Genomic DNA, 25,113 nt, shown 5'->3' with positions numbered 1-25,113 from the left:
TCCACCTCTAAATGAGCCATGAACACTTTTTTGATGCACCAGCAGCGCAGAGTGCTGCCCCATATCTACGAGGCCACGCAAAGCCACTTTACATGGTTTTTCCTGTCCTTGTAGATATGAGTAAAGCAAAGCAGCGCCTTTCATGGACTAAAGAGGCCCTTCCATGGGATACGCGGTGGGTGTTCCCACTCTACACCCATGGATTTTGACGCTTTCCCAGATTCACAAGGACTTATAATCCTGGGAATGCGCGAGGAGAAATAACTTGAGTTCTCCTAGTTCTTTTCTCTTTCTTTGTTTACTACATTCTTCAACACACATAAGAGGAAAATGCCTCCAATGATTGTTTTTGTGCCGGAAGGTGTCCCTTTCTACACAAAATCAATAATTTGTACAATGCAGGCACCCTTGCACCATGGGCGACCATTGTGCACCAGCGCAGTGAGAAATCACAGGAATGCGCTGTATCTCAGAGATATGACGCATTCCAGCCCTGTTCTTTTGATGCACAGTAGTGCCGCAAACTGACTTGCTGCGTTGCCCTGCATCAAAAACTAGTACAAAAGCCCCTTGGAGTTTAGTGGGGCAGCTGACCTTCGATTATTGTGGTTCACCCGCTGATACAGACTGTCAATGAGGCAACAGGTACTTTTCCATTTGAGCATGATTGTCATTTCACATCCATACGATTCTCACTATTACCTGTTTAAAGTCGGGGTGCCAGTGAATGGCTCGGTCATCAATGGCGAACTGTTCTTCCCCGGAAGGGTTTATTTGGAAGCTTCCCACATTGATCCTTGTAGCATTAATGGGATTGTAGAAAATCCAACTGAAAATGTCAAAGCGCGTGGGAGGGTCCCCTCCATCATCAAAGTAGATTTCATCACCAGAGGAAGCTTTAAAATGAAGATTCTGCATGTAATGATGTAACTGGAAGAAGACAGAGAAATTGAAAGTGACAGAGTGAATAAAAAACCATCAGCTACAATAATACCGATAGCATTGGGTAGGGCATGACTTAGCTACTACTTATAGACATAACATTTTTGCAGAAGAGGTTTTGAATAATGAACGTTTGATGGGTCAGAGGTCATAAAGAAACTAACCCAATGCAGCTCATGACAACTGCAGCTGTCCAGGTGTAGTTCTGCAGACAGAACAAGCAGTGAAGAACTGCAGCAATGCTAGATAGAGGCAATGAATGTGCTGTAGAAATAACAAGATGGCTTCAGTGGTAGAGTCCACACTGTGCCTGTTGAAAGGGCGTTGGGTGCAGGAACTCAGTAGACGGGTGCGATTGAAGTACTAGGTGTCGCAGGAGGTGGTCAAGCCAGGATGGCAATAACTGGAGTCATTCAGTGGACAGAGCCAGGATCGGTGTGGCAGGACTTGGTTACAAAAGGGCAGATTTAAATAGGGTTTACGTTCCCCTTGTGTAATGCAAGGTGGCGCAAGGCAACACAAGCCCCGGAACGGGATTTACTAAGTCACGCAAAGCCACCTTGCATGGTTTTTGCGTGGCTTAGTAAATCCAGAGTAACACACAGCACCCCAAATCACTGCTTTGTGAACATATTTCAAAGGTGGAGCATGGGTGTTGGAGCATGGGTGTTCCCAAGCTTCCACCCATGGATTCTGATGCAAACACAGATTTCATAAAAAATAGTGAACCCGGGATTTTGTCAAAGTGACACGCCTTTCCAAGTGAGACGTAATGAGGAGAAACAGCTTTATTTTTCATTGTTATTTCCTCGTTCAACTTGTTCTGCATACTGTGGCACACATATAAAGAGGAAAATACGCCATAGGATTGTTTTAGTGCAGCAAAGTGTCCATTCTCGCACAAAAACAATCCTTCTCTTAACACAGACCCCCTTGCAGCTTGGTGAGAGGGTGCCTGGGTTGGTGCCAGCACAGGGTGTGAGCAGAAATGCAGCATCTCTTAGTAGATAGGGCAAATGTTGACCCTCTCCTTCTCATGCAACACATCACATCAAGTTGTCCTGCTGCATTACATTGCATTACATGACTTCTTAGTAAATCTTCCCCAAAGGGTCTATGTCTGTGGAACTTCAGCTTTTGACTAAGCCCCCAGGGAGGAAGGAAGTTTCCTTTTGGTACCAAGCCATATCTAAAGCGGTGGACGGTGAATTCAAACTTGCTGAGGAACTGTGGGGAGGTTCCTTACCAGCGCAGAACTCCTTATGGCAGAACTCCTGTAAGATCTTATATGAGGTAGTAAAACCAGCATGGCTAAAAAGGAAGTACCTGTTTACCATCCCCAGGGCTTACTTTTCTCCACAAAAACTTTCAAAAATCTCTAAAGGCTCACCTGTCTGCTGCAAGAAATATGGGCTGGCTTCAGCTTCTGATATCCACATGTTCAAAGAGTGTCCTGCCCTTGCTTCATTCTGGGACAGTATCGGAAAATTCCTGGCAAACACCCTGGGATGTTCTATCTACATCACCTTACCCTCAATCATGTTTGGCTTGGCAGACAGTGTTAGGGGCCCTGCCAGATCGATGCTTTTTTATGCTATCCTCCTATCTAGGAGGCAAATTTGTATAAGATGGACAGATTCCTCTTCCCCCACCTTTTTAGACTGGCAGACTTCAGCCATGGCAGTCTCTAAGCTAGATCTTACGAGATCAAGCAGAAAGAAGAAGAAAGCATGTTGGAACCTCCTGCAACACAGATGGGACTCAGAGTTGATTGACTGAATTATTATTTTATTCTCTCTCTGAGTCCTAGGAATATGCTCCCTTAACACTCTTCGGGCCAATCTGGATACTCCCAGATTGTTACTGGTAGTTTTACGATGAGGGCTAGCTAGCTCATGGAGCTTGGCAGAAGAGTCATTTCATCTGGGTCTTCATTAGCACCCAGGCAAGTTCTGGTACCAGTAGGTGGGGTCTCCATTTCTAGGCGCCTACACCTCGCAGCTTGCTGAGTGTGGGTATAGACAACTTGAGTGCGAACTGAAGTGAGTTTGGTGGCAAAAGAGGACAAAAAAAAAGATAAAGAAAAAAATGTGTTCTAATTGATCTTTTTATGGCACAAACCATCATTTCTATGTTGTTTCTTTCCAAATTAAATGTTTTATGTTTTGCTAGTTTAATTCACCCAAAATGCCTCAGATGTGCTACACTTTTGTCATAATTAATACGCTAGTTGTTCTTTAAAACACTCTTGGAGGCTGAAGTTGAACACTGGGTATCAGCTGACAGGAGTTGCTGATAGAGATGAGAAATTTCCTAGCTATAGTAGAATAATTTAATTCTAGTAAAGACGCTGAGGCGAGGATTATGTATAACTTTCTTCACTTTTTATTAACAGCAGATTTAAAGTTAAACAAATGAAAAACACTATCAACACTACAACTGCCAGGAGTCCTTGGGAGGAGTCCATGGCAACCACAAGCCAATAGCAGTACAATCTGTCCCAACATATAAATCCTCGTGGTCAGTATTTCTTCCTCTTTCTTGCTGCAGGAAGTTAAGTCACACTGCATCACTCCGTTTGGGAATCAGAGCCTACGAATAAAATAACCCATTAAGTTAATTCATTCAGAGGATCATTATTCATATATGTTTGAATACCATCTACACATGATAAGCAGATTTGAACATTTACTCCAAAGCTTGACAACAACAAACAATACCTGTCATGGACACCACATAAATAATATGAAACATAGTGAAACCAGTACAAAACATAACAAGAAAACATCATCATCAGATTGACACTCCCTGTTCACTACTAGACGTGGGGTTCCATCAGTAATACCCAGGAAATAAAGAGATACTTACTGTAATACAGACCAGTGGGTGGACAGCATATCCTCAATATGTACCAGGTGGGATAATCCTCACCTCTGTGTCCTTAATAGAATTAAAAGTTTCCTTAACTATAGTCAGCCATGGACCTGCAGATAAGTATTGGACCGGTGGGGCTGGGTGGGGGGGATTTCGAAAGATGGCGACGAGGAAAAATTAAATTAAAAAATAACTTTCACTTGTTGTTGTCTGTCAAAACCCCCCTACTTGGCCCCACCTCCCCACCACTCTTACCTGCATGGGCCACGGCTGACTATAGCTAGGAAATTTCTCATTCTGTGCCAGGACCTGAGACGAGGATTATGCATGTTTAAAGCTTACTTACAACGGCCTCATGGATTGGTTTGAAATGAAACCTCTTGAAGGTGGATTCTGAAGACCAATCCGCTGCATCCATTGTACCTTCCTGGCAATGGAAGGAGAAGAGACAGCCCTGAATGGATTCCTGAGAGCGATCAGTAATTGCGTCTCACCAAGAGGTCTAACCTCCGCCGTTGTCTCCTTGTAGGCCTTAATAAACCTTACTACACAAAGCTTAGGACCCACTTTAAAAGCAGGATCGTTACCCACCTGGTATTAGTATTGGTCCTCCTAAAGATGATGAATGTCACCCCCTCTGGGGCAAAAACTCGTGGTGTGATGTCTAGGGCTCTGACCTCAAATAGTCTCTTGCAAGAGATAAGACAGAGAAGACTGGACAGCTCTGTGGAAATCTCTGTCCGAAATAGATATTAGTAATCTTGCAAGGCCGTCAAAAGGTGCAACACCTGGTTCACATCCAACAAGCATGAGTATCTAGGCTCTGGGGGTGGAGACATTGGGTTACCTTTCAGCAATTTGCACACCATGGGTAATCCCCGACCGGGGTGTAGTTAATGGGCAGGTGTCAAAGGGAAAGGACTTACGGCAACAATAATATCAGCATTAGTTAATGTACAATAATCCACAAAACAAGATATATGGAGAACCCAGAGAGAACCAGGAAATACTGTTTATCTTTGTGAAGTAAATAACATATTTTTATTATTGTTTAATTGAGTATAGCAAATTCATTTCATTATAAAACATCACCTTATTCATACTAGCTCATACAAATACTCATTCACACATTATACAACAACATACAATAAAAAATACAGCTTATTCACAGGGATAATAACAATTGATGTCTGATTTTTATAACCGTCAAAGAACAATGTGACACAATGATCACAACTTGTTGAATTCTACGTGTGTTTCGGCACAGGACCATGCCTTCATCAGGAAAACAGAGGCCACAATAGATCAGAGGCGATTTCTTATATCTCTGAGTTAAGATAAACAGTTCTTTTCTGTAGCTGTTAAGGCTGTAGAGCCTTCACTGCGTACAGCCAGGTACAAAGGAGGACTTATGAGCTTCCAATGGATTGTAATATGATTTAGCACTTCAGACCCAGAGCGATATAACAATAGCATCCAACTCTGGTAGAGTCATCCGTTATAATCTGGTTTCAATAATTTGGCTAGTAAGTAGATAATATATTTATTTGATGAAATTGGACAGCCGTGTAAGGGATTCCTCCTCACGCTGCGATATCTGTGGAAAATGGCCGAGCAGAAGAAATTGATCGTGCCATAATCTAGACTGGAACCAGGCAGTTTAGCGAAACAATTTAGGACATCTGTAATTTGCACCCCCACGGGATCCAGGTGTCTCTCCAGACACTAATAAATCCATCATCCCCAAGTCCATCTGTATTGCTTGGTTGTACCTGGCCCATGCCTGTTGGATTAGATTTCAGTGTTATCCGAAAGCCTGTCGTCTTGCCAGCATCACCTGAAATCTTCCACACCGTAATCGGAAGTTGGCCCTGCAGTACCATAGGATGAGGACAGCCCTGGGGATCCTGCCGGATCTTAGGGAATGATGGAAGTCTGACCAGTTCCATCCATGAGAGTTCCAGAAGGCAGGGGAACCATGCCTGAGATCTCCAAATTGGTCCCACCAGAATTAAAGATGCCTTCTGACGTAGGATTTGAGCCGCCACTCTGGGTATTAGGAAAAAAGGTAGTAACCTGTAAGCCTGCCCCTCCTCCAGTCCTGCAGGAAAGCATCCACTGCTGCAGCTCCCAGGTCCAGGCTCCAAAATACGTACTGAGGAATCTGTGCATTCAGTCTGGATGTAAACAGGTCCACGAAGCAGGGACCCCACAGTCCCATCAGGGCTCAAAGATCACTGAGTCCTGTTGCCAATCGCTGGTATCCGTGAAATGTCTGGCGTTCCAGTCCGCCACCATATTCAGGTAAGTATGGGCGAGTTTTTCGGATTTGAGTTCCGCAAATTTGTGCGAAATTGCAAAAAAATCAGCGAGTTCGCGAAAAAATTTGCGAACTCGCAGATTTGCAGTTTTGCACGAATAAATGTAAATGGGTAAATGTATAGTGCTTTTCGTACACTACAGCTGCAAGAAGTGCCAGAAGAGTTGTCTCCAGTGACCATGTGTGTGTTACTATGCCTTCGCGCCGAAGGGGTCCCTGGAGTGAGTTGTCCATCATAGTGGGTAAATGGTGGGAAGACGGTGCACACAGCTAGTGTGTGGGCGGGGCCAAATGGGCAGGCTTCTATGCGAGTTCACATGCCTCTTGTGTGTATAAAAGGTCAGAGACCGATCAGAGCAGCAGATGAGGAGAAAGAAGCTCCTGGACACAGGAACTGCACGGGGATTGCACTTGTGAAAGTGAAGGATGCAGAGGCCTCCATCAGGCATCACAGCTACTTTTTGACGGTAGATATGGGAAGAAAGCACACTTGCCCAGCACCGGGGTCCCTGGAGTGAGCTGTCCATCATAGTGGGTCAGGCCAGGAAACGGTGCACACCACTAGTGTGTGGGCGGGGTCAAAGAGCGGGACTTCTATGCGAGTTCACATGCCTCTTGCGTGTATGAAAGGTCAGAGACCGATCAGAGCAGCAGATGAGGAGAAAGAAACTCCTGGACACAGAAACTGCACGGGGATTGCACTTGTGAACGTGAAGGATGCAGAGGGCTCCATCAGGCATCACAGCTACTTTTCTACGGTAGATACGGGGAGAAAGCACACCTGCCCGGCGCCGGGGTCCCTTGAGTAAGCTGCCCATCATAGTGGGTCAGGGTGGGAAAACGGTGCACACCACTAGTGTGTGGGCAGGGACAAAGAGCGGGGCTTCTATGCGAGTTCACATGCCTCTTGTGTGTATAAAAGGTCAGAGACCGATCAGAGCAGCAGATGAGGAGAAAGAAGCTCCTGGACACAGGAACTGCACGGGGATGTAATTGTGAAAGTGAAGGATGCAGAGGTCTCCATCAGGTATCACAGCTACTTTTTGACTGTAGATATGGGGAGAAAGCACACCTGCCCAGCGCAGGGGTCTCATGAGTGAGATGTCCATCATAGTGGGTCAGGGCGGAAAAACGGTGCACACCACTAGTGTGTGGGCGGGGCCAAAGAGTGGGGCTTCTATGTGAGTTCACATGCTTCTTGTGTGTATAAACGGTCAGAGACCGATCAGAGCAGCAGATGAGGAGAAAGAAGCTCCTGGACACAGGAACTGCACGTGGATTGCACTCCTGAAAGTGAAGGATGCAGAGGCCTCCATCAGGCATCACAGCTACTTTTCGACTGTAGATATGGGGAGAAAGCACACCTGCCCAGCCTCAACAAAGATCACGATTGTTTTTGGGCTGACGAATGCGTTACTGAATTTGAGCTTCAACTCGGGCACCTGCTTTATATCTATAAGTGCTTCCTGTTGAGGTTTGATTTTTGTGACAGGAGCATCGTGCCAGAATTAACCCTGCCCTTCATATTTATCCAAGAAGACGCCACCGGTTTGTGCTCAACTGTCCAAAATCCGGCCGCGAGCGGATTCGCAAATTTTTCGGCAATTTCGCGAGATTCGCGGATTGCAAAATTGCCGAAAATCTGCAAAATCCGCGAGCAGAACATATTTTTCGCCCACCCTTATATTCAGGGAACCTGGCAGATATTCCACTGTTACAGAGATCTGTCATTCTAGGCAGTAGTGCCAGACGTCCTTGGTCATCTCTATTAGTGCCATCAATCTGGAACCCCAGGTGGGTGATTTGCTGCACCACTGTTGTGTTGTCCATCCTCAATAGCACACAGCAGGAGCCGTTGTCCCTCATCAAAGAGTGGATCACAAAGGAAACTGCCTGGCTTTCCAGATAGTTTATATGTAGGTTCAGTTTGTTCTCTGTCAATCGTCTTCCCCACGGAGTGATCCCCACATCTGGCTCCGCAGGCCAGATGGCTGGCATCTGATTCTATCAACAAGTCTGTGAGGAAACCGAAGCTTGCATTTCCATTCCACACTGCCATGTGGTCTGTCCACCATTGCAATTCTGTCCTGATCAGCTGCTTTCAGTTGCTGTAGAGCTCGTAGTGGAGTGCGCCTGGGAAGATGGCTTGGATCAAATATGATAACAAGCCAAATATCCTGACTAACTGCCTGAGAGAGATCCTGCCTCTGCGTAAGACCTTGGTCAGCTCCTTCTTGATCTTTTGTATCTTCAGCTCTGGTAGGCTAAATGTGGCCTTGGTGAAGTCTATGAAGAATCTAAGGAATTCCAGTTATGAGATGGAGTCCATTCTGACTTCTGTTCATTGATCATAAACCCCAACATTTGGAGTAATGCGATAGTCATGTTCAAATGGGACACTAGCTGGGGTTGCTATTGGTCCATCAAGAGAAAATGATCAGCAAAATACACTTGGTCCGAAGGATCTCCACCACTGGTTTGAGCAGTTTCATGAAGCACCAAAGGGCTAAGGAAAGGCCAAAAGGTAGAGACTGAAACTCAGACACCTGAAACCCTCCAAGCAAACTGAAGGAATTGGCGATGAGGTGAGAAATTGTGAACCATGAGATAGGTGTCCTTGAGGTCCAGACTCACCATCCAGTTGTTGTATTTCTATCTAGGACCCTAGTGAAGTAGTGCGGCTTACTGGTTAGAGGCGGCAGACCCGAGAGCAGAGGACGGCCAGGGACCAGGGTTCGATTCCCGGCGCGGCAGGTTTCTGGACCAGGGTCAGCGGACTCGATAATTCTCTCGCCTCGGTGCCCACTCTGATCAGCGATCACACTCGGCAACTCTGGGCATTAGCTTGCCTCATCTTCACTAACATATTTACAAAAAGGGGGGTGGTGAGGGACAGAGTCTCTGAATTAAGCAGAAAGCTCTCACCCAGTCAAAAGATCAGGGCTAGATCCAACACCGTTTTTTAGCTCACTGCACCATCCCAGTTTCAGAACCTGGCTGTATGCAAATTAGTCTGTTCCTGTCCCAGTGCATGATGGGAACAGGACAAACCAAACTACAGAAGCCAATTCTTACACTGGGAAGGAAACAAGCTCCCGGGGACCGGTTTCTGGCATTACAGCCGTCTTCGGCCCGGTTTGCTTGAATCCTGATGGTGCAATGAGCAAGGGTCTCACATCTGAGAATACCCTTCCACGCTTAGGGTGGACAAAAATATTTACAAAAAGGGGGGTGGTGAGGGACAGAGTCTCTGAATTAAGCAGAAAGCTCTCACCCAGTCAAAAGATCAGGGCTAGACCCAACACCGTTTTTTAGCTCACTGCACCATCCCAGTTTCAGAACCTGGCTGTATGCAAATTAGTCTGTTCCTGTCCCAGTGCATGATGGGAACAGGACAAACCAAACTAAAGAAGCCAATTCTTACACTGGGAAGGAAACAAGCTCCCGGGGACCGGTTTCTGGCATTACAGCCGTCTTCGGCCCGGTTTGCTTGAATCCTGATGGTGCAATGAGCAAGGGTCTCACATCTGAGAATACCCTTCCACGCTTAGGGTGGACAAAAATATTTACAAAAAGGGGGGTGGTGAGGGACAGAGTCTCTGAATTAAGCAGAAAGCTCTCACCCAGTCAAAAGATCAGGGCTAGATCCAACACCGTTTTTTAGCTCACTGCACCATCCCAGTTTCAGAACCTGGCTGTATGCAAATTAGTCTGTTCCTGTCCCAGTGCATGATGGGAACAGGACAAACCAAACTACAGAAGCCAATTCTTACACTGGGAAGGAAACAAGCTCCCGGGGACCGGTTTCTGGCATTACAGCCGTCTTCGGCCCGTTTTGCTTGAATCCTGATGGTGCAATGAGCAAGGGTCTCACATCTGAGAATACCCTTCCACGCTTAGGGTGAACAAAAATATTTACAAAAAGGGGGGTGGTGAGGGACAGAGTCTCTGAATTAAGCAGAAAGCTCTCACCCAGTCAAAAGATCAGGGCTAGATCCAACACCGTTTTTTAGCTCACTGCACCATCCCAGTTTCAGAACCTGGCTGTATGCAAATTAGTCTGTTCCTGTCCCAGTGCATGATGGGAACAGGACAAACCAAACTACAGAAGCCAATTCTTACACTGGGAAGGAAACAAGCTCCCGGGGACCGGTTTCTGGCATTACAGCCGTCTTCGGCCCGGTTTGCTTGAATCCTGATGGTGCAATGAGCAAGGGTCTCACATCTGAGAATACCCTTCCACGCTTAGGGTGGACAAAAATATTTACAAAAAGGGGGGTGGTGAGGGACAGAGTCTCTGAATTAAGCAGAAAGCTCTCACCCAGTCAAAAGATCAGGGCTAGATCCAACACCGTTTTTTAGCTCACTGCACCATCCCAGTTTCATAACCTGGCTGTATGCAAATTAGTCTGTTCCTGTCCCAGTGCATGATGGGAACAGGACAAACCAAACTACAGAAGCCAATTCTTACACTGGGAAGGAAACAAGCTCCCGGGGACCGGTTTCTGGCATTACAGCCGTCTTCGGCCCGGTTTGCTTGAATCCTGATGGTGCAATGAGCAAGGGTCTCACATCTGAGAATACCCTTCCACGCTTAGGGTGGACAAAAATATTTACAAAAAGGGGGGTGGTGAGGGACAGAGTCTCTGAATTAAGCAGAAAGCTCTCACCCAGTCAAAAGATCAGGGCTAGATCCAACACCGTTTTTTAGCTCACTTCACCATCCCAGTTTCAGAACCTGGCTGTATGCAAATTAGTCTGTTCCTGTCCCAGTGCATGATGGGAACAGGACAAACCAAACTACAGAAGCCAATTCTTACACTGGGAAGGAAACAAGCTCCCGGGGACCGGTTTCTGGCATTACAGCCGTCTTCGGCCCGGTTTGCTTGAATCCTGATGGTGCAATGAGCAAGGGTCTCACATCTGAGAATACCCTTCCACGCTTAGGGTGGACAAAAATATTTACAAAAAGGGGGGTGGTGAGGGACAGAGTCTCTGAATTAAGCAGAAAGCTCTCACCCAGTCAAAAGATCAGGGCTAGATCCAACACCGTTTTTTAGCTCACTGCACCATCCCAGTTTCAGAACCTGGCTGTATGCAAATTAGTCTGTTCCTGTCCCAGTGCATGATGGGAACAGGACAAACCAAACTACAGAAGCCAATTCTTACACTGGGAAGGAAACAAGCTCCCGCGGACCAGTTTCTGGCATTACAGCCGTCTTCGGCCCGGTTTGCTTGAATCCTGATGGTGCAATGAGCAAGGGTCTCACATCTGAGAATACCCTTCCACGCTTAGGGTGGACAAAAATATTTACAAAAAGGGGGGTGGTGAGGGACAGAGTCTCTGAATTAAGCAGAAAGCTCTCACCCAGTCAAAAGATCAGGGCTAGATCCAACACCGTTTTTTAGCTCACTGCACCATCCCAGTTTCAGAACCTGGCTGTATGCAAATTAGTCTGTTCCTGTCCCAGTGCATGATGGGAACAGGACAAACCAAACTACAGAAGCCAATTCTTACACTGGGAAGGAAACAAGCTCCCGGGGACCGGTTTCTGGCATTACAGCCGTCTTCGGCCCGGTTTGCTTGAATCCTGATGGTGCAATGAGCAAGGGTCTCACATCTGAGAATACCCTTCCACGCTTAGGGTGGACAAAAATATTTACAAAAAGGGGGCTGGTGAGGGACAGAGTCTCTGAATTAAGCAGAAAGCTCTCACCCAGTCAAAAGATCAGGGCTAGATCCAACACCGTTTTTTAGCTCACTGCACCATCCCAGTTTCAGAACCTGGCTGTATGCAAATTAGTCTGTTCCTGTCCCAGTGCATGATGGGAACAGGACAAACCAAACTACAGAAGCCAATTCTTACACTGGGAAGGAAACAAGCTCCCGGGGACCGGTTTCTGGCATTACAGCCGTCTTCGGCCCGGTTTTCTTGAATCCTGATGGTGCAATGAGCAAGGGTCTCACATCTGAGAATACCCTTCCACGCTTAGGGTGGACAAAAATATTTACAAAAAGGGGGGTGGTGAGGGACAGAGTCTCTGAATTAAGCAGAAAGCTCTCACCCAGTCAAAAGATCAGGGCTAGATCCAACACCGTTTTTTAGCTCACTGCACCATCCCAGTTTCAGAACCTGGCTGTATGCAAATTAGTCTGTTCCTGTCCCAGTGCATGATGGGAACAGGACAAACCAAACTACAGAAGCCAATTCTTACACTGGGAAGGAAACAAGCTCCCGGGGACCGGTTTCTGGCATTACAGCCGTCTTCGGCCCGGTTTGCTTGAATCCTGATGGTGCAATGAGCAAGGGTCTCACATCTGAGAATACCCTTCCACGCTTAGGGTGGACAAAAATATTTACAAAAAGGGGGGTGGTGAGGGACAGAGTCTCTGAATTAAGCAGAAAGCTCTCACCCAGTCAAAAGATCAGGGCTAGATCCAACACCGTTTTTTAGCTCACTGCACCATCCCAGTTTCAGAACCTGGCTGTATGCAAATTAGTCTGTTCCTGTCCCAGTGCATGATGGGAACAGGACAAACCAAACTACAGAAGCCAATTCTTACACTGGGAAGGAAGAAAGCTCCCGGGGACCGGTTTCTGGCATTACAGCCGTCTTCGGCCCGGTTTGCTTGAATCCTGATGGTGCAATGAGCAAGGGTCTCACATCTGAGAATACCCTTCCATGCTTAGGGTGGACAAAAATATTTACAAAAAGGGGGGTGGTGAGGGACAGAGTCTCTGAATTAAGCAGAAAGCTCTCACCCAGTCAAAAGATCAGGGCTAGATCCAACACCGTTTTTTAGCTCACTGCACCATCCCAGTTTCAGAACCTGGCTGTATGCAAATTAGTCTGTTCCTGTCCCAGTGCATGATGGGAACAGGACAAACCAAACTACAGAAGCCAATTCTTACACTGGGAAGGAAACAAGCTCCCGGGGACCGGTTTCTGGCATTACAGCCGTCTTCGGCCCGGTTTGCTTGAATCCTGATGGTGCAATGAGCAAGGGTCTCACATCTGAGAATACCCTTCCACGCTTAGGGTGGACAAAAATATTTACAAAAAGGGGGGTGGTGAGGGACAGAGTCTCTGAATTAAGCAGAAAGCTCTCACCCAGTCAAAAGATCAGGGCTAGATCCAACACCGTTTTTTAGCTCACTGCACCATCCCAGTTTCAGAACCTGGCTGTATGCAAATTAGTCTGTTCCTGTCCCAGTGCATGATGGGAACAGGACAAACCAAACTACAGAAGTCAATTCTTACACTGGGAAGGAAACAAGCTCCCGGGGACCGGTTTCTGGCATTACAGCCGTCTTCGGCCCGGTTTGCTTGAATCCTGATGGTGCAATGAGCAAGGGTCTCACATCTGAGAATACCCTTCCATGCTTAGGGTGGACAAAAATATTTACAAAAAGGGGGGTGGTGAGGGACATAGTCTCTGAATTAAGCAGAAAGCTCTCACCCAGTCAAAAGATCAGGGCTAGATCCAACATCGTTTTTTAGCTCACTGCACCATCCCAGTTTCAGAACCTGGCTGTATGCAAATTAGTCTGTTCCTGTCCCAGTGCATGATGGGAATAGGACAAACCAAACTACAGAAGCCAATTCTTACACTGGGAAGGAAACAAGCTCCCGGGGACCGGTTTCTGGCATTACAGCCGTCTTCGGCCCGGTTTGCTTGATTCCTGGTGGTGCAATGAGCAAGGGTCTCACATCTGAGAATACCCTTCCACGCTTAGGGTGGACAAAAATATTTACAAAAAGGGGGGTGGTGAGGGACAGAGTCTCTGAATTAAGCAGAAAGCTCTCACCCAGTCAAAAGATCAGGGCTAGATCCAACACCGTTTTTTAGCTCACTGCACCATCCCAGTTTCAGAACCTGGCTGTATGCAAATTAGTCTGTTCCTGTCCCAGTGCATGATGGGAACAGGACAAACCAAACTACAGAAGCCAATTCTTACACTGGGAAGGAAACAAGCTCCCGGGGACCGGTTTCTGGCATTACAGCCGTCTTCGGCCCGGTTTGCTTGAATCCTGATGGTGCAATGAGCAAGGGTCTCACATCTGAGAATACCCTTCCACGCTTAGGGTGGACAAAAATATTTACAAAAAGGGGGGTGGTGAGGGACAGAGTCTCTGAATTAAGCAGAAAGCTCTCACCCAGTCAAAAGATCAGGGCTAGATCCAACACCGTTTTTTAGCTCACTGCACCATCCCAGTTTCAGAACCTGGCTGTATGCAAATTAGTCTGTTCCTGTCCCAGTGCATGATGGGAACAGGACAAACCAAACTACAGAAGCCAATTCTTACACTGGGAAGGAAACAAGCTCCCGGGGACCGGTTTCTGGCATTACAGCCGTCTTCGGCCCGGTTTGCTTGAATCCTGATGGTGCAATGAGCAAGGGTCTCACATCTGAGAATACCCTTCCATGCTTAGGGTGGACAAAAATATTTACAAAAAGGGGGGTGGTGAGGGACAGAGTCTCTGAATTAAGCAGAAAGCTCTCACCCAGTCAAAAGATCAGGGCTAGATCCAACACCGTTTTTTAGCTCACTGCACCATCCCAGTTTCAGAACCTGGCTGTATGCAAATTAGTCTGTTCCTGTCCCAGTGCATGATGGGAACAGGACAAACCAAACTACAGAAGCCAATTCTTACACTGGGAAGGAAACAAGCTCCCGGGGACCGGTTTCTGGCATTACAGCCGTCTTCGGCCCGGTTTGCTTGAATCCTGATGGTGCAATGAGCAAGGGTCTCACATCTGAGAATACCCTTCCACGCTTAGGGTGGACAAAAATATTTACAAAAAGGGGGGTGGTGAGGGACAGAGTCTCTGAATTAAGCAGAAAGCTCTCACCCAGTCAAAAGATCAGGGCTAGATCCAACACTGTTTTTTAGCTCACTGCACCATCCCAGTTTCAGAACCTGGCTGTATGCAAATTAGTCTGTTCCTGTCCCAGTGCATGATGGGAACAGGACAAACCAAACTACAGAAGCCAATTCTTACACTGGGAAGGAAACAAGCTCCCGGGGACCAACCATTTGAACTCGCTAGAATCATAGAAAAATTCTAGGAAGAACTAGGAAGAGATAGTTTGGGTGGGAAACCAGAAAACCCCAACTAACTGAAAAACATTTATTCAAAATAATCTAAATACTCCAAAGAAGAGTTGGAAGGGTAATAAACAATCCACTCCCAAGGACAAACGTTTCCAGTCCAGAGGAAGGTCTCCTCAACGGAGAGAAAGATCTCCCGACCGAGGAGGCAAGTCTCCCCAAAGGGAACCCTCTGTGAAAAGATACAGCCTTAGAGACAGGGATAAATTGAGAAAACCTGATAGATATCAAGATATTGATACGCGTCCCTCTCGATCTTTTCAGACTTCCTCACAGAAATCGGAAAGAAGAGGACGGTCAGAACACAAGGAAGAGCACGTCAAGTCCAAAGACAAAGAACATGCTCATCAAAGTAATAAAACACAATTTCCCAGAAAGAAGGTAGCAAGTATTAAAATTAAACATGCCAAGGATTCTGAGGACACAACTGAAAAACGGAGAGTGGGCCCAGACAATGCTAGACAGCGCAGCAGAAGTGACCTCAGCTCGCAAGATCCTGATGAATCTTCTTGAGACAGTGGACACGAATGAATACATTCAGGTGGAAACTGCAGACACACAAGTTAGTGTGTCCCATAAACTATATGAAATAACATTACGTATAGAGTGAGATAAAACTAGGAAAATAAAAGGTCTCTTTTAGGAGAAACTTTCTAAAGGCTATGACATCCTGTTAGCTGAAAAAGACTGGCCACCAGAGTTTGTCAGGGAGTGCCCTCCTGGCGAAGAAATGATTATGCCTGCCTTCTCAAATCACATCCTGATTCATAAAAAATACACATTTGCAAGGAAATGGGCAGTGGCCCAAGCCCCTGCATTATACAAAAATCATGTAGGATGGGATGAGGACTCTCCTCCCCACAAAATCTAGTTAAAAAATCAACCGACTGCACAAAGGCAGTACCCAGTTAAACAAGAAGCTAAAAAGCAAGTCAGGGAGATCGCAGATCAACTTTAATATCAAGGGGTGATTGAAACATGCACCTCACAAATGAACAATCCTTTGTTTCCTGTCTCCAAGCCAGACGATTTATTTTGTCTAGTTTTGGACTACAGACATTTAAACTCCTGCTGCCGACGTTTTGCAGTACAAAACTCACACAGTGCAGTACTAATGAACAACATCGGGTGCAAAAAATATAAAACAACATTAGATATCTCTAATGGATTCTTCTGTCAAAACATTGCACCTGAAAGCAGGTATTTGACCGCTTTCTCAATAATGGGGTCGCAAAAACTATTTTGCCAACTCCCACAGGGATTCAAGAATAGCCCAGGATTATTCTCAGCAAGGGTAACTGAGTTACTACAAATATATGACGAGGCATTGTCATATGTCGATGACATCTATCTTACAGACGATGACCTGGAGACCCACTTGAAAAGAGTGAACACCATAATTCTTGGGTTCGAATCAGAGGGTTACAAATGCAACTTTAAAAAGTCCAGAATTGCCCATCAAACAGTCCTATTTTTAGGATATGAATTATCAAGTGAAGGAAAAAGCCTGGCAGACAACTTCTTAGAGAAGTGTGCAGTACTCCAAGCACCAGAAACGCTGAAAAATTTACAATCAATACTAGGCTTCCTGAATTTTGGTAGAACATACATTAAACCTCTCTATGAATTAATAAAACCTGATTTCAAACCAATACATTGGACTCAAAAACACACAAAAATTTTGAGATCACTACAAACAGACATGTTAACTAAAACAAAATTGCAAACTCGCGCCAACGTACGCAACCTTGTAATCCGAGTCATCTCAGGAAGATGGGGATTCACATACCTGACCTCTAATGAGGTAGAAACGGTACCTATGGCTTACAAATCACACTTGTACACACAGGCTGAAATGAAATTCAGTTCTACAGAAAAAATTCTGACAGCGGTTCAAACTGCTGTAGCAAGAGAAAGAGCCCTAGCCCAAGGCAAAAGAATAACTGTTTATGCAGCAGAATCAGCCCTTGAAGCATTAACACGTCCACGCAATCTGAATGCAGTAGCATTAGATTCAAAATGGATACAATGGGAAAATTCTCTTGCTGCAGAAGACGTGAAATACTATTTTGACCCGAAATTAAAAAAAACTAGAAGATCTAGAATAGGAACAAGAATATCCTCTCCCAATCAAAATTCTGCCTATCGAACAATATACCTGCGTAATCTATATGGACAGATTCTCACAACACTAGGATGTAGATAAAAAATCCTACAATGCAGCGTGCGCGATTGTTAAAGGTCGCTGGCGCTCTGGTAAATTCAGACCTATGATTACCAAAAATGAATCACTCAGAAACTGTTCAGCTGAACGAGCTGAAATAAGATCTTTAAAGATGGCGCTTGAAAGTGCTGATCGCGAATTCCCCACACTAATAGTGTGCGATTTGCATTACTGCGTCAAGTCATACAACAGTGACATGCGGTCATGGAGCAAAAACGGTTACAAAGATGACACAGGTGCCACAATAAAGCATAAAAAGCTTTGGGAACAAGTAGTTCTTTTGCACAAAGAACTACAAAAGACTCACGTGATACACGCACTGAGTCATCGACGTGATGGCGTTCACGTTGCAGTTAATTCATTGGCTAACACAGCCACAGCGGAGGCGGTTCAACCGGCTTCCGTAGCCACAAAAAAGCGTTCTAAAAAAGACATAGATGGGGAAACCATGCTGGCGGTAAAAGCGTCATTAAAAGGCGAATATGCAGCATTACCTCTCAACTATCCACTCAGTAATACAGACATAATTGATGCAAACTCCGTTCCTTTTGCTCAAATCCCTGGAGTGGGGAATAGAGTAATTCCAAACAAGAACCGGAGGGTTTTACTTGATTGAAGACGCACACATGGGACTAGGTCCGAGGCACCAACAGATCTTGAAATCTCTAATAGAATTACAATCAGAATACTGGTGGCCGGGGATGAGCTTGCAAATTTACAAATTTGCAATGGATTGTCCAGACTGCAACAGAGATCGCAGTTGTGAACCAGACCAGACTATTGCCAGGACACCTTTATTAGAAAGCATCAGGTGATCTATAACGCAGAAATCAAGCCGGAGAAATGCGTCCCCGTAACTATTAAGACAAAATTCATTTAAAAATGTATACCCCAGCGCTCGGCTGACGCCAGAACTGTTATGAAAGATTTGCGAGTCTTTATCGGCACATACGCAATTGGCATGCTACATTCTGACAAGGGTCCTGTGTTTAGCTCTCAAGCTTACAAAGAGGCCATGGCCAGCATGGACATTGCATTGCGGTACTCTTCTCCCTTCCATCCTGAGGAAAATGCGGTAGTGGAAAAAAATACGTGACATAAAGCAATCTATAACAGCGAGGGTATTAGGTTCGGGTGATGGGTGGGTCAAACATTTAATAAGTGTCCAAAGTAGTCTTAATAACATGCTAAGAAATTCTCTAGGAGGTATCAGTCCGTATGAACTTTTGTTTGGTACTAGAATGATTATCCAGGATCTGGATCGTCAGACTTCAGTGGTAGAAGAAAAACTTTTGATATCAAAGATTGTTTGGCTGTTTTACAGGACTTGAATGAAACAAGAAAGAGTCTAAGTAACATAAAGAGTAAGCCAACAGCCACTGAACAACCACCTGTCCCAGAAAGACCTGTCTGGATTCCAAAGATTGGGGATCTGGTCAGAGAAAAGATTGCGGTAAAGAAGGAATTTGGACCTTCTTACAGAAAAGCAGTACCTTTCTTAGCTGTCAGTGGAACAAGATCAGTAGTACTACCACCCCTTGCTGGTAAAAAGGAAAACAGAATTGTTTCCATCGATCTGGTGAAACCACAAACATGTGGCTGGTAATAAATAGCAGGCCCAGTGGACTACCAAGAAATAGCAGAAGACCAAACTTTGCTACAATCCAAGAGGCCTTTAACAAAAAGAGAGGGGTTCGATGTAACCCAAGGGAAATGGAGCTCCAGTATACTGTTAGGTAAAAAACATTTTTTACGTTGGGAGGACAATTCGTCACTGGTTTCACACATTCACTAGACTCTTTCATTAATCACACTCATAACCCATATATTAAAAGTTTGGCAAACACTTAACAAGGAAAAAACCACGTGGGGTCACATAATCTTCATTTATTTATGATTAAAAACATGAATTCATACACTAAAACATTAAAATCATTAAAAACTCAAAGAGACACCTATTGTGAAAGGTGGAGAAAAGAAAACGAGACAACACACTTTGTCTTGTTATGTGGTTAATTCAGATTATTTGTTGGCAACAATGGGGAGGCTTTCCCTTCCTATACCCAATACTCTGTTGACAACTTGGAATTTTAACCCTTCTGTAATGCGCAGACACGTTTCGGAAGCTTTAGATGATTATGGCTTCCTTCTTCAGGACAATTTCAATATATTTCTCCACAGCCAAATAGTCACCGGTGTAATGACATCTTGGTGAGTAGGTTTAGGGTAAAACTTGTTTTCTTTGCGGTGAGGCGATCTCCCCCACAGCTGTATTAGTCTAAACTTAGATTATATTCTTCTCTTCAAAGGTCCTACCAGAATTGTTCGTAGGTACCTCAATAGCATCCTTCTCTATCTTACTATTGAGTAATTGTTTTATCTTTGCCGTTGTCCCCCTTTTTTGAAACTCATTTAAAACCAACTTTTCAGTCAAATGTTTATCTTCATCAGCCCGGGTACTCAATGTTTATGGCTTGTTCAATTCACCTGCAGATTTCCCTGGGGTATTACGACCGCATCCTTCCGATCACGGTACTTTTTGGCAAAAAGTACCGTGATCAGAAAGAAGCCATAATCATCTAAAGCTTCCGAAATGCGTCGGCACATTACAGAAGGATTAAAATTCCAAGTTGTCAACAGAGTATTGGGTATAGGAAGGGAAAGCCTCCCCATTGTTGCCAACATATAATCTGAATTAATCACATAACAAGACAAAGTGTGTTGTCTCGTTTTCTTTTCTCCACCTCTCACAATAGGTGTCTCTTTGAGTTGTTAATGATTTTAATGTTTTAGTGTATGAATTCATGTTTTTAATCATAAAGAAATGTACATTATGTGACCCCACGTGGTTTTTTCCTTGTTAAGTGTTTGCCAAACTTTTAATATATGGGCTATGAGTGTGATTAATGAAAGAGTCTAGTGAATGTGTGAAACCAGTGACGTATTGTCCTCCCTAACAATCCAAGAGGTTCAAACTGAAAGACTAATCACATTCGATAAACCTGCAGTAAATAAAAAGGGACTATGCAACAAAGCCATGGAACTTGTGCCTCTTGAAACCCAAATTGCAACAATTCGTGATGATACACCAATCTACAACGATGTAGCCTCAGACTGTACAAATGTAACAAAAGAAAATGCAAAGATCAATGGAAATCCGGAAGCAATCCCACCAATTGACAGAACTGCATCTGGCTATTTTATCAACTTTGATGACTTTTCCGATGATCCAAGTGAATATGGAGACAAGCCAGCAACAAAAAATTTCAAAGAAAAAATGACCGAGATATTTCACCAACTAAAAGAAACATATCTGATTTCACCATGAATTGAATTTTGGACTGTGCTAGGTGTACTTTTCCTCCTGCTTTGGCTCATCATAGTTTTATGTTTGTGTAGATTCATTGATGGAAAATATAGAACATGGCCCGATTGAGCTCTTGAAGTATCCACACCAGTTTAAGGTTTCCTTAAGTGACTTTGTGATACCAAGTTCTTTTTCTGATGATTGGGATTTTGAAAATATTAATAATATGATGTCAGATTGAGTAATGTCAGCTAAATTTACAGAACATGATTATTTACAGGGTTCAGCAAATTATAAAGAATTATACTGTTACAATCACTATGGTCATCACTATTTGCATAAATCTGCACAACCTAGAAATGTTTTTAATTATAATCAATGGGAACATTGTCCAACTCCGCCAAAAGGCAGCTCGAAGAAATTCTATGAGAAATTTCCATACTTCTCAGGGTTTAACGAAAACAGGAATGAAAAGAATGTTGACAAATACTAAATTGATTTATTCTGAACAATGTTATGACATAATGTCTACATTTGGTTTTGAGTTCTGGAAAAATAAAATTGAAACAAAAACCATCTGGGGTACCAAAGACTGGCAGGTACAAGGTCTAGAATCATTGTTTAGAGCCTGCAAGATCCCTGCATGATCCCAGAACAAATAATATTCCTGAATGATACCATTCAACAGACAACTTGTCTTGGTTTAGCTAAGATAAAAGACTTAAATAAACCGTCTATTCCGAAGCCCATACCTGATAGTAATAGCACTACTGATGTGGAAATAGACGTATCCCATATTTTTCACCAAAACAGAACAAATCCTGATTGGAAAAAATGGTTGATCTGGCCCAGAGACACAAATAACTGTCAAGATATATTCCTGAACAAAAAACAGGGGTTCAAACTGACCAGGCCAGAACCAAGATACTCCCAGAGACAACATCCATGGATAGTTACAACATACATTGTAGGGAAATTATGCCTTGAGTTGCTACAGAAATCCACCGTGGATGAAATTAAGCAACACTTAACTTTACTTAAAGAAGGTGCTGACTTGCGAGATTTCATAATGGGACCTCGCAAACAGCGTCAAAAACATTTTCATAGCGGCCGGTATATATGCTGCATACAACGAAGCTTGGAAAGTAATGCAAATTGAAACAGCAGAAAAAATACGAGAAATTGATCATATGAATTTGGAAAAATCACTTTCTGTTGTTCGACAATGGGTTAACGACTCTGTCTTCCAGAATTTATTCAATGGACAGTATTGTATCATCTGCTTTTGATATAATAGAGCAAGGCTTGCTAATGTTGCAACATGGTCAGTCCCAATTGTGTTCTATTGTACATCTTGGCTGGACGTTGCACAACCTACATTCAGACTACGTGCCATGGAGTCTAATCAGCATAACGTCATTATTTTCTATCTTTAACCTTACTGATAAACAAATCAGTTTTGCACAAAAAGGAGCAGACTATACAATTCTGAGCATTGAAAAACTTGAGAGATTACCATTGACAATGTCAGAGAGACCTGTCATTGAATAGATAATACACGGAACAATTACAATTCCGATAACAACTTTCCAGTTTAAATATTGCCAAGAATGTATACCAGCAGGCCTGTCGTAATTGGCATGGCCGCATTAGCGATTAGCTGAAACTACACGTGTTTCTGTTAACTTGGCTATACATGAAAACGCCATCTTGAATGTTACGGCGGCCATCTTAGATCATGAGCGGCCTCGTGGCTAGCGTGCCCTTTAGTCCGTTGTTCGTACCACTGACCACTTCAGTTTGCCCAGCAACAGGCTATTTTTAGTACTGGTCAAGCTCGTACATGCGCAGTCCCCACTGACCAGTCACCCCTTAGGAATGTGCCACCAAACTGACCAGCGGAGTTGTAAACCCTCCAATGAGCTGGCTGTGTTCCAAAACATGACCATATATGTACATAATGTGTTGTAACTTTGTGCCGCCTATCTTTATTACCTGAAAACTGTATAAAAGACGGGGTCACACCGATGTTCGGTGTGATACCTCTTGCATTACCGAAGGGTGCTGTATGAGTGTACCACCACCCCATGGGGTCTTAATAAACTTGTTCTTTGACTTTTACAGTTTCCGTGCCAACAGTTCTTGAGTGTAAGTGGGTTATCTACGGAGCATGTAGGCCTTGGGAACCCTGATTACTTCAAATTGGCGACCACGAAGGGACTCATCGGCGACTCGGATGCCCGAAGGAGAGGTTGTGACGAAGGCTTGGAAACTCGCCATGGACGCGCGCTGCCACTGAGTGACCCGAGTCTTGGCACCCACGGTGTTTCTTCCTTTCCTTCTGATCTGACCTTCCGGGTGGCGCCGGTCTCCGACTGAGTTTTCGATCGTCTGCGTTGCTGGGAAAGTGCCGTTTGGCTGATTTGATCACAAGACCTTGGCAGTTGGAATCTGGACATTTGAGATTTTGGGTAAGATTTGTGTTCGGTAAGGTAGTCTTCGGACGCTTACTGAAGTTCTATGATTTGTGATCGGTAAGGTAGTCTTCGGACGCTTGCCGGAGTTCTATGACCTATGATTTTGATTTGAGTTAGCTAACGTTTGTGAATTTGTGAACTTTGAATCTATATGTGTAGTGCACTTCACATAGGCAGGCATGTAGAGATGTTTCTCTAACTTTGTTTTTTCCTCTGAGCGGCACATTTGTGTGAAGTACTTTAAGTGGCATTTAATACGGTGTCACGCTTTCGTGATACTTTTTGAACATGCCTGTTTTAAGCACACTCCGAGGGATGTGCTGTCTTGGAAATGGTACCACAATTAGGTTAGCAGAAGCACAGCCGGCTCCCCCAGAAGGCACACCGAACAGGGATATGTACATCAAATTTGGCCTTCCCCCTATAATGTACAGCAAATTATGGCATAAATACACCAAATCTGATCCTGAATTGCAATGGCCTCTACATGGGTCGTTCCATTTACGTAAAGTACAGTTTGTGGAACAATGTTTGTTTCAACGCAGGTCTAGACAAAATATGTTTGATTGTGTGCGAATGTGGGAGATTGCGGTGCGTGAACGAATGAAGCGTGAAGTTGCCTTGGCGGACAAAGAGCAGCGCAAGGCTGCTCGGGATAAGGCTTTACAGCTTGAGGAAAAGGAGGCTCAGGAGAAGAAAGAGAGGGGGGAACGGGAACGCAAATTGCAAACGACTGGTCAATTTCCTATTCGTCGACCGCTTTATCCTGTCCTTAATAATGAAATTGATGATTTTTCATTACTAGATCGGTCACCACCTCAGTATGTTTCGCCTACGGCTCCAGACGCAGATTCGGAAGATGATGGACAGGATAAGCTGGAAAAGAAGGGTGTATCTGCTCTCAGGTTTACTGCGGAGAGGTCCGTAGTTGGGCTCGTAAAGTGAATAAGAACTGTGTTTCTCAGTCTGAGGTGATTGCGGAAAGGGGTAGTTGGACGGATCAGGAATTGTTGTATTTTCTGTCTACTTTGGTGGATGAAGTTGTTACCGCGTATCGTCAACTTTCAGATACGTTAGAATCTAAAGCTGTGTCAGTTCATCGTGAGAATCTGGATAAAGGTTTATTTGCTCTTACAGATGTTGATGACCTTTTCAAGCAACTGGTCCAGCTGCGAGATGAGACCACCAGATTGCGGGAGGAGCGGAAAAGGAAACAAAAGGAGTCCGGGTCGGAGTCTAACGTGCAGACTAAGGAGTGTTCTCTCCGGGGTTCAGATAAGAGTTCTGCGTTGCATGTTATGCCTATGCGTGAAGCCGCACCTTTGTATGTCCCTCCTAAAGGGCAAGGTACAGATGATGATAAATTATCTAAGGATGCGAAGGGATATTTTATATATATAACTGGGTGTATACTCCTTGGAATAGAGCAGATGTTATGGCATTGAAAAACTCTTTACCTGACCTACGGAAAAATCCGGCGGCATTTTATGAAGGGGTGGAAGGGGCCATTTCGTCTTGTGTGATGACTCTTGTCGATATAGATCTGTTTTTTGGGTTAATTCTTCCACCTGATATGTGGAGACAGATTCGTAAAAATAATGATGAAACAATACTGGGGGGACATGGAAAGAAATAAACAAAGCAGATTTAGATAGGGAACCTGCATGTAAGCCATGTGACTTGATTCTAGACCTTCCGGCGGCTATCCTGACTAAACTAAAAACGCTTGTTCCTTCTAAAAAGATTGATTGGACCATGTTAGCTTCGTGCAAACAAAAGCCTGATGAAACGGTTTCTGATTTTTTTACACGCTTCGAGGAGGCGTTTCATGATTACAGTGGTCAATCTTTA

At 44.4% G+C, this 25,113-nt stretch overlaps 1 protein-coding gene across 2 annotated transcripts in view; it reads right to left on the bottom strand.

Annotated features, from left to right (window-relative positions):
• The window catches only part of LOC147689414 (vomeronasal type-2 receptor 26-like), a 340,528-nt gene that overhangs the window by 134,389 nt on the left and 181,026 nt on the right, over positions 1–25,113 (bottom strand). The window contains exon 2 of one of the 2 annotated variants that reach the window (XM_086940094.1): positions 703–930. In XM_086940094.1, coding sequence (XP_086796220.1) covers positions 703–930 — 228 coding nt within the window. Of the gene's footprint in view, positions 1–696; positions 931–25,113 lie in introns of those variants that run through there. The other variant, XM_086940093.1, reaches the window with a different exon arrangement.

This window comes from Lissotriton vulgaris, chromosome 10 (assembly GCF_964263255.1).
Source record: "Lissotriton vulgaris chromosome 10, aLisVul1.2, whole genome shotgun sequence".
NCBI classification, from domain to species: Eukaryota; Metazoa; Chordata; class Amphibia; order Caudata; family Salamandridae; genus Lissotriton; species Lissotriton vulgaris.
Note: the sequence above shows the minus strand (reverse complement) of the source record. Positions and strands in the feature narration are given on the sequence as shown.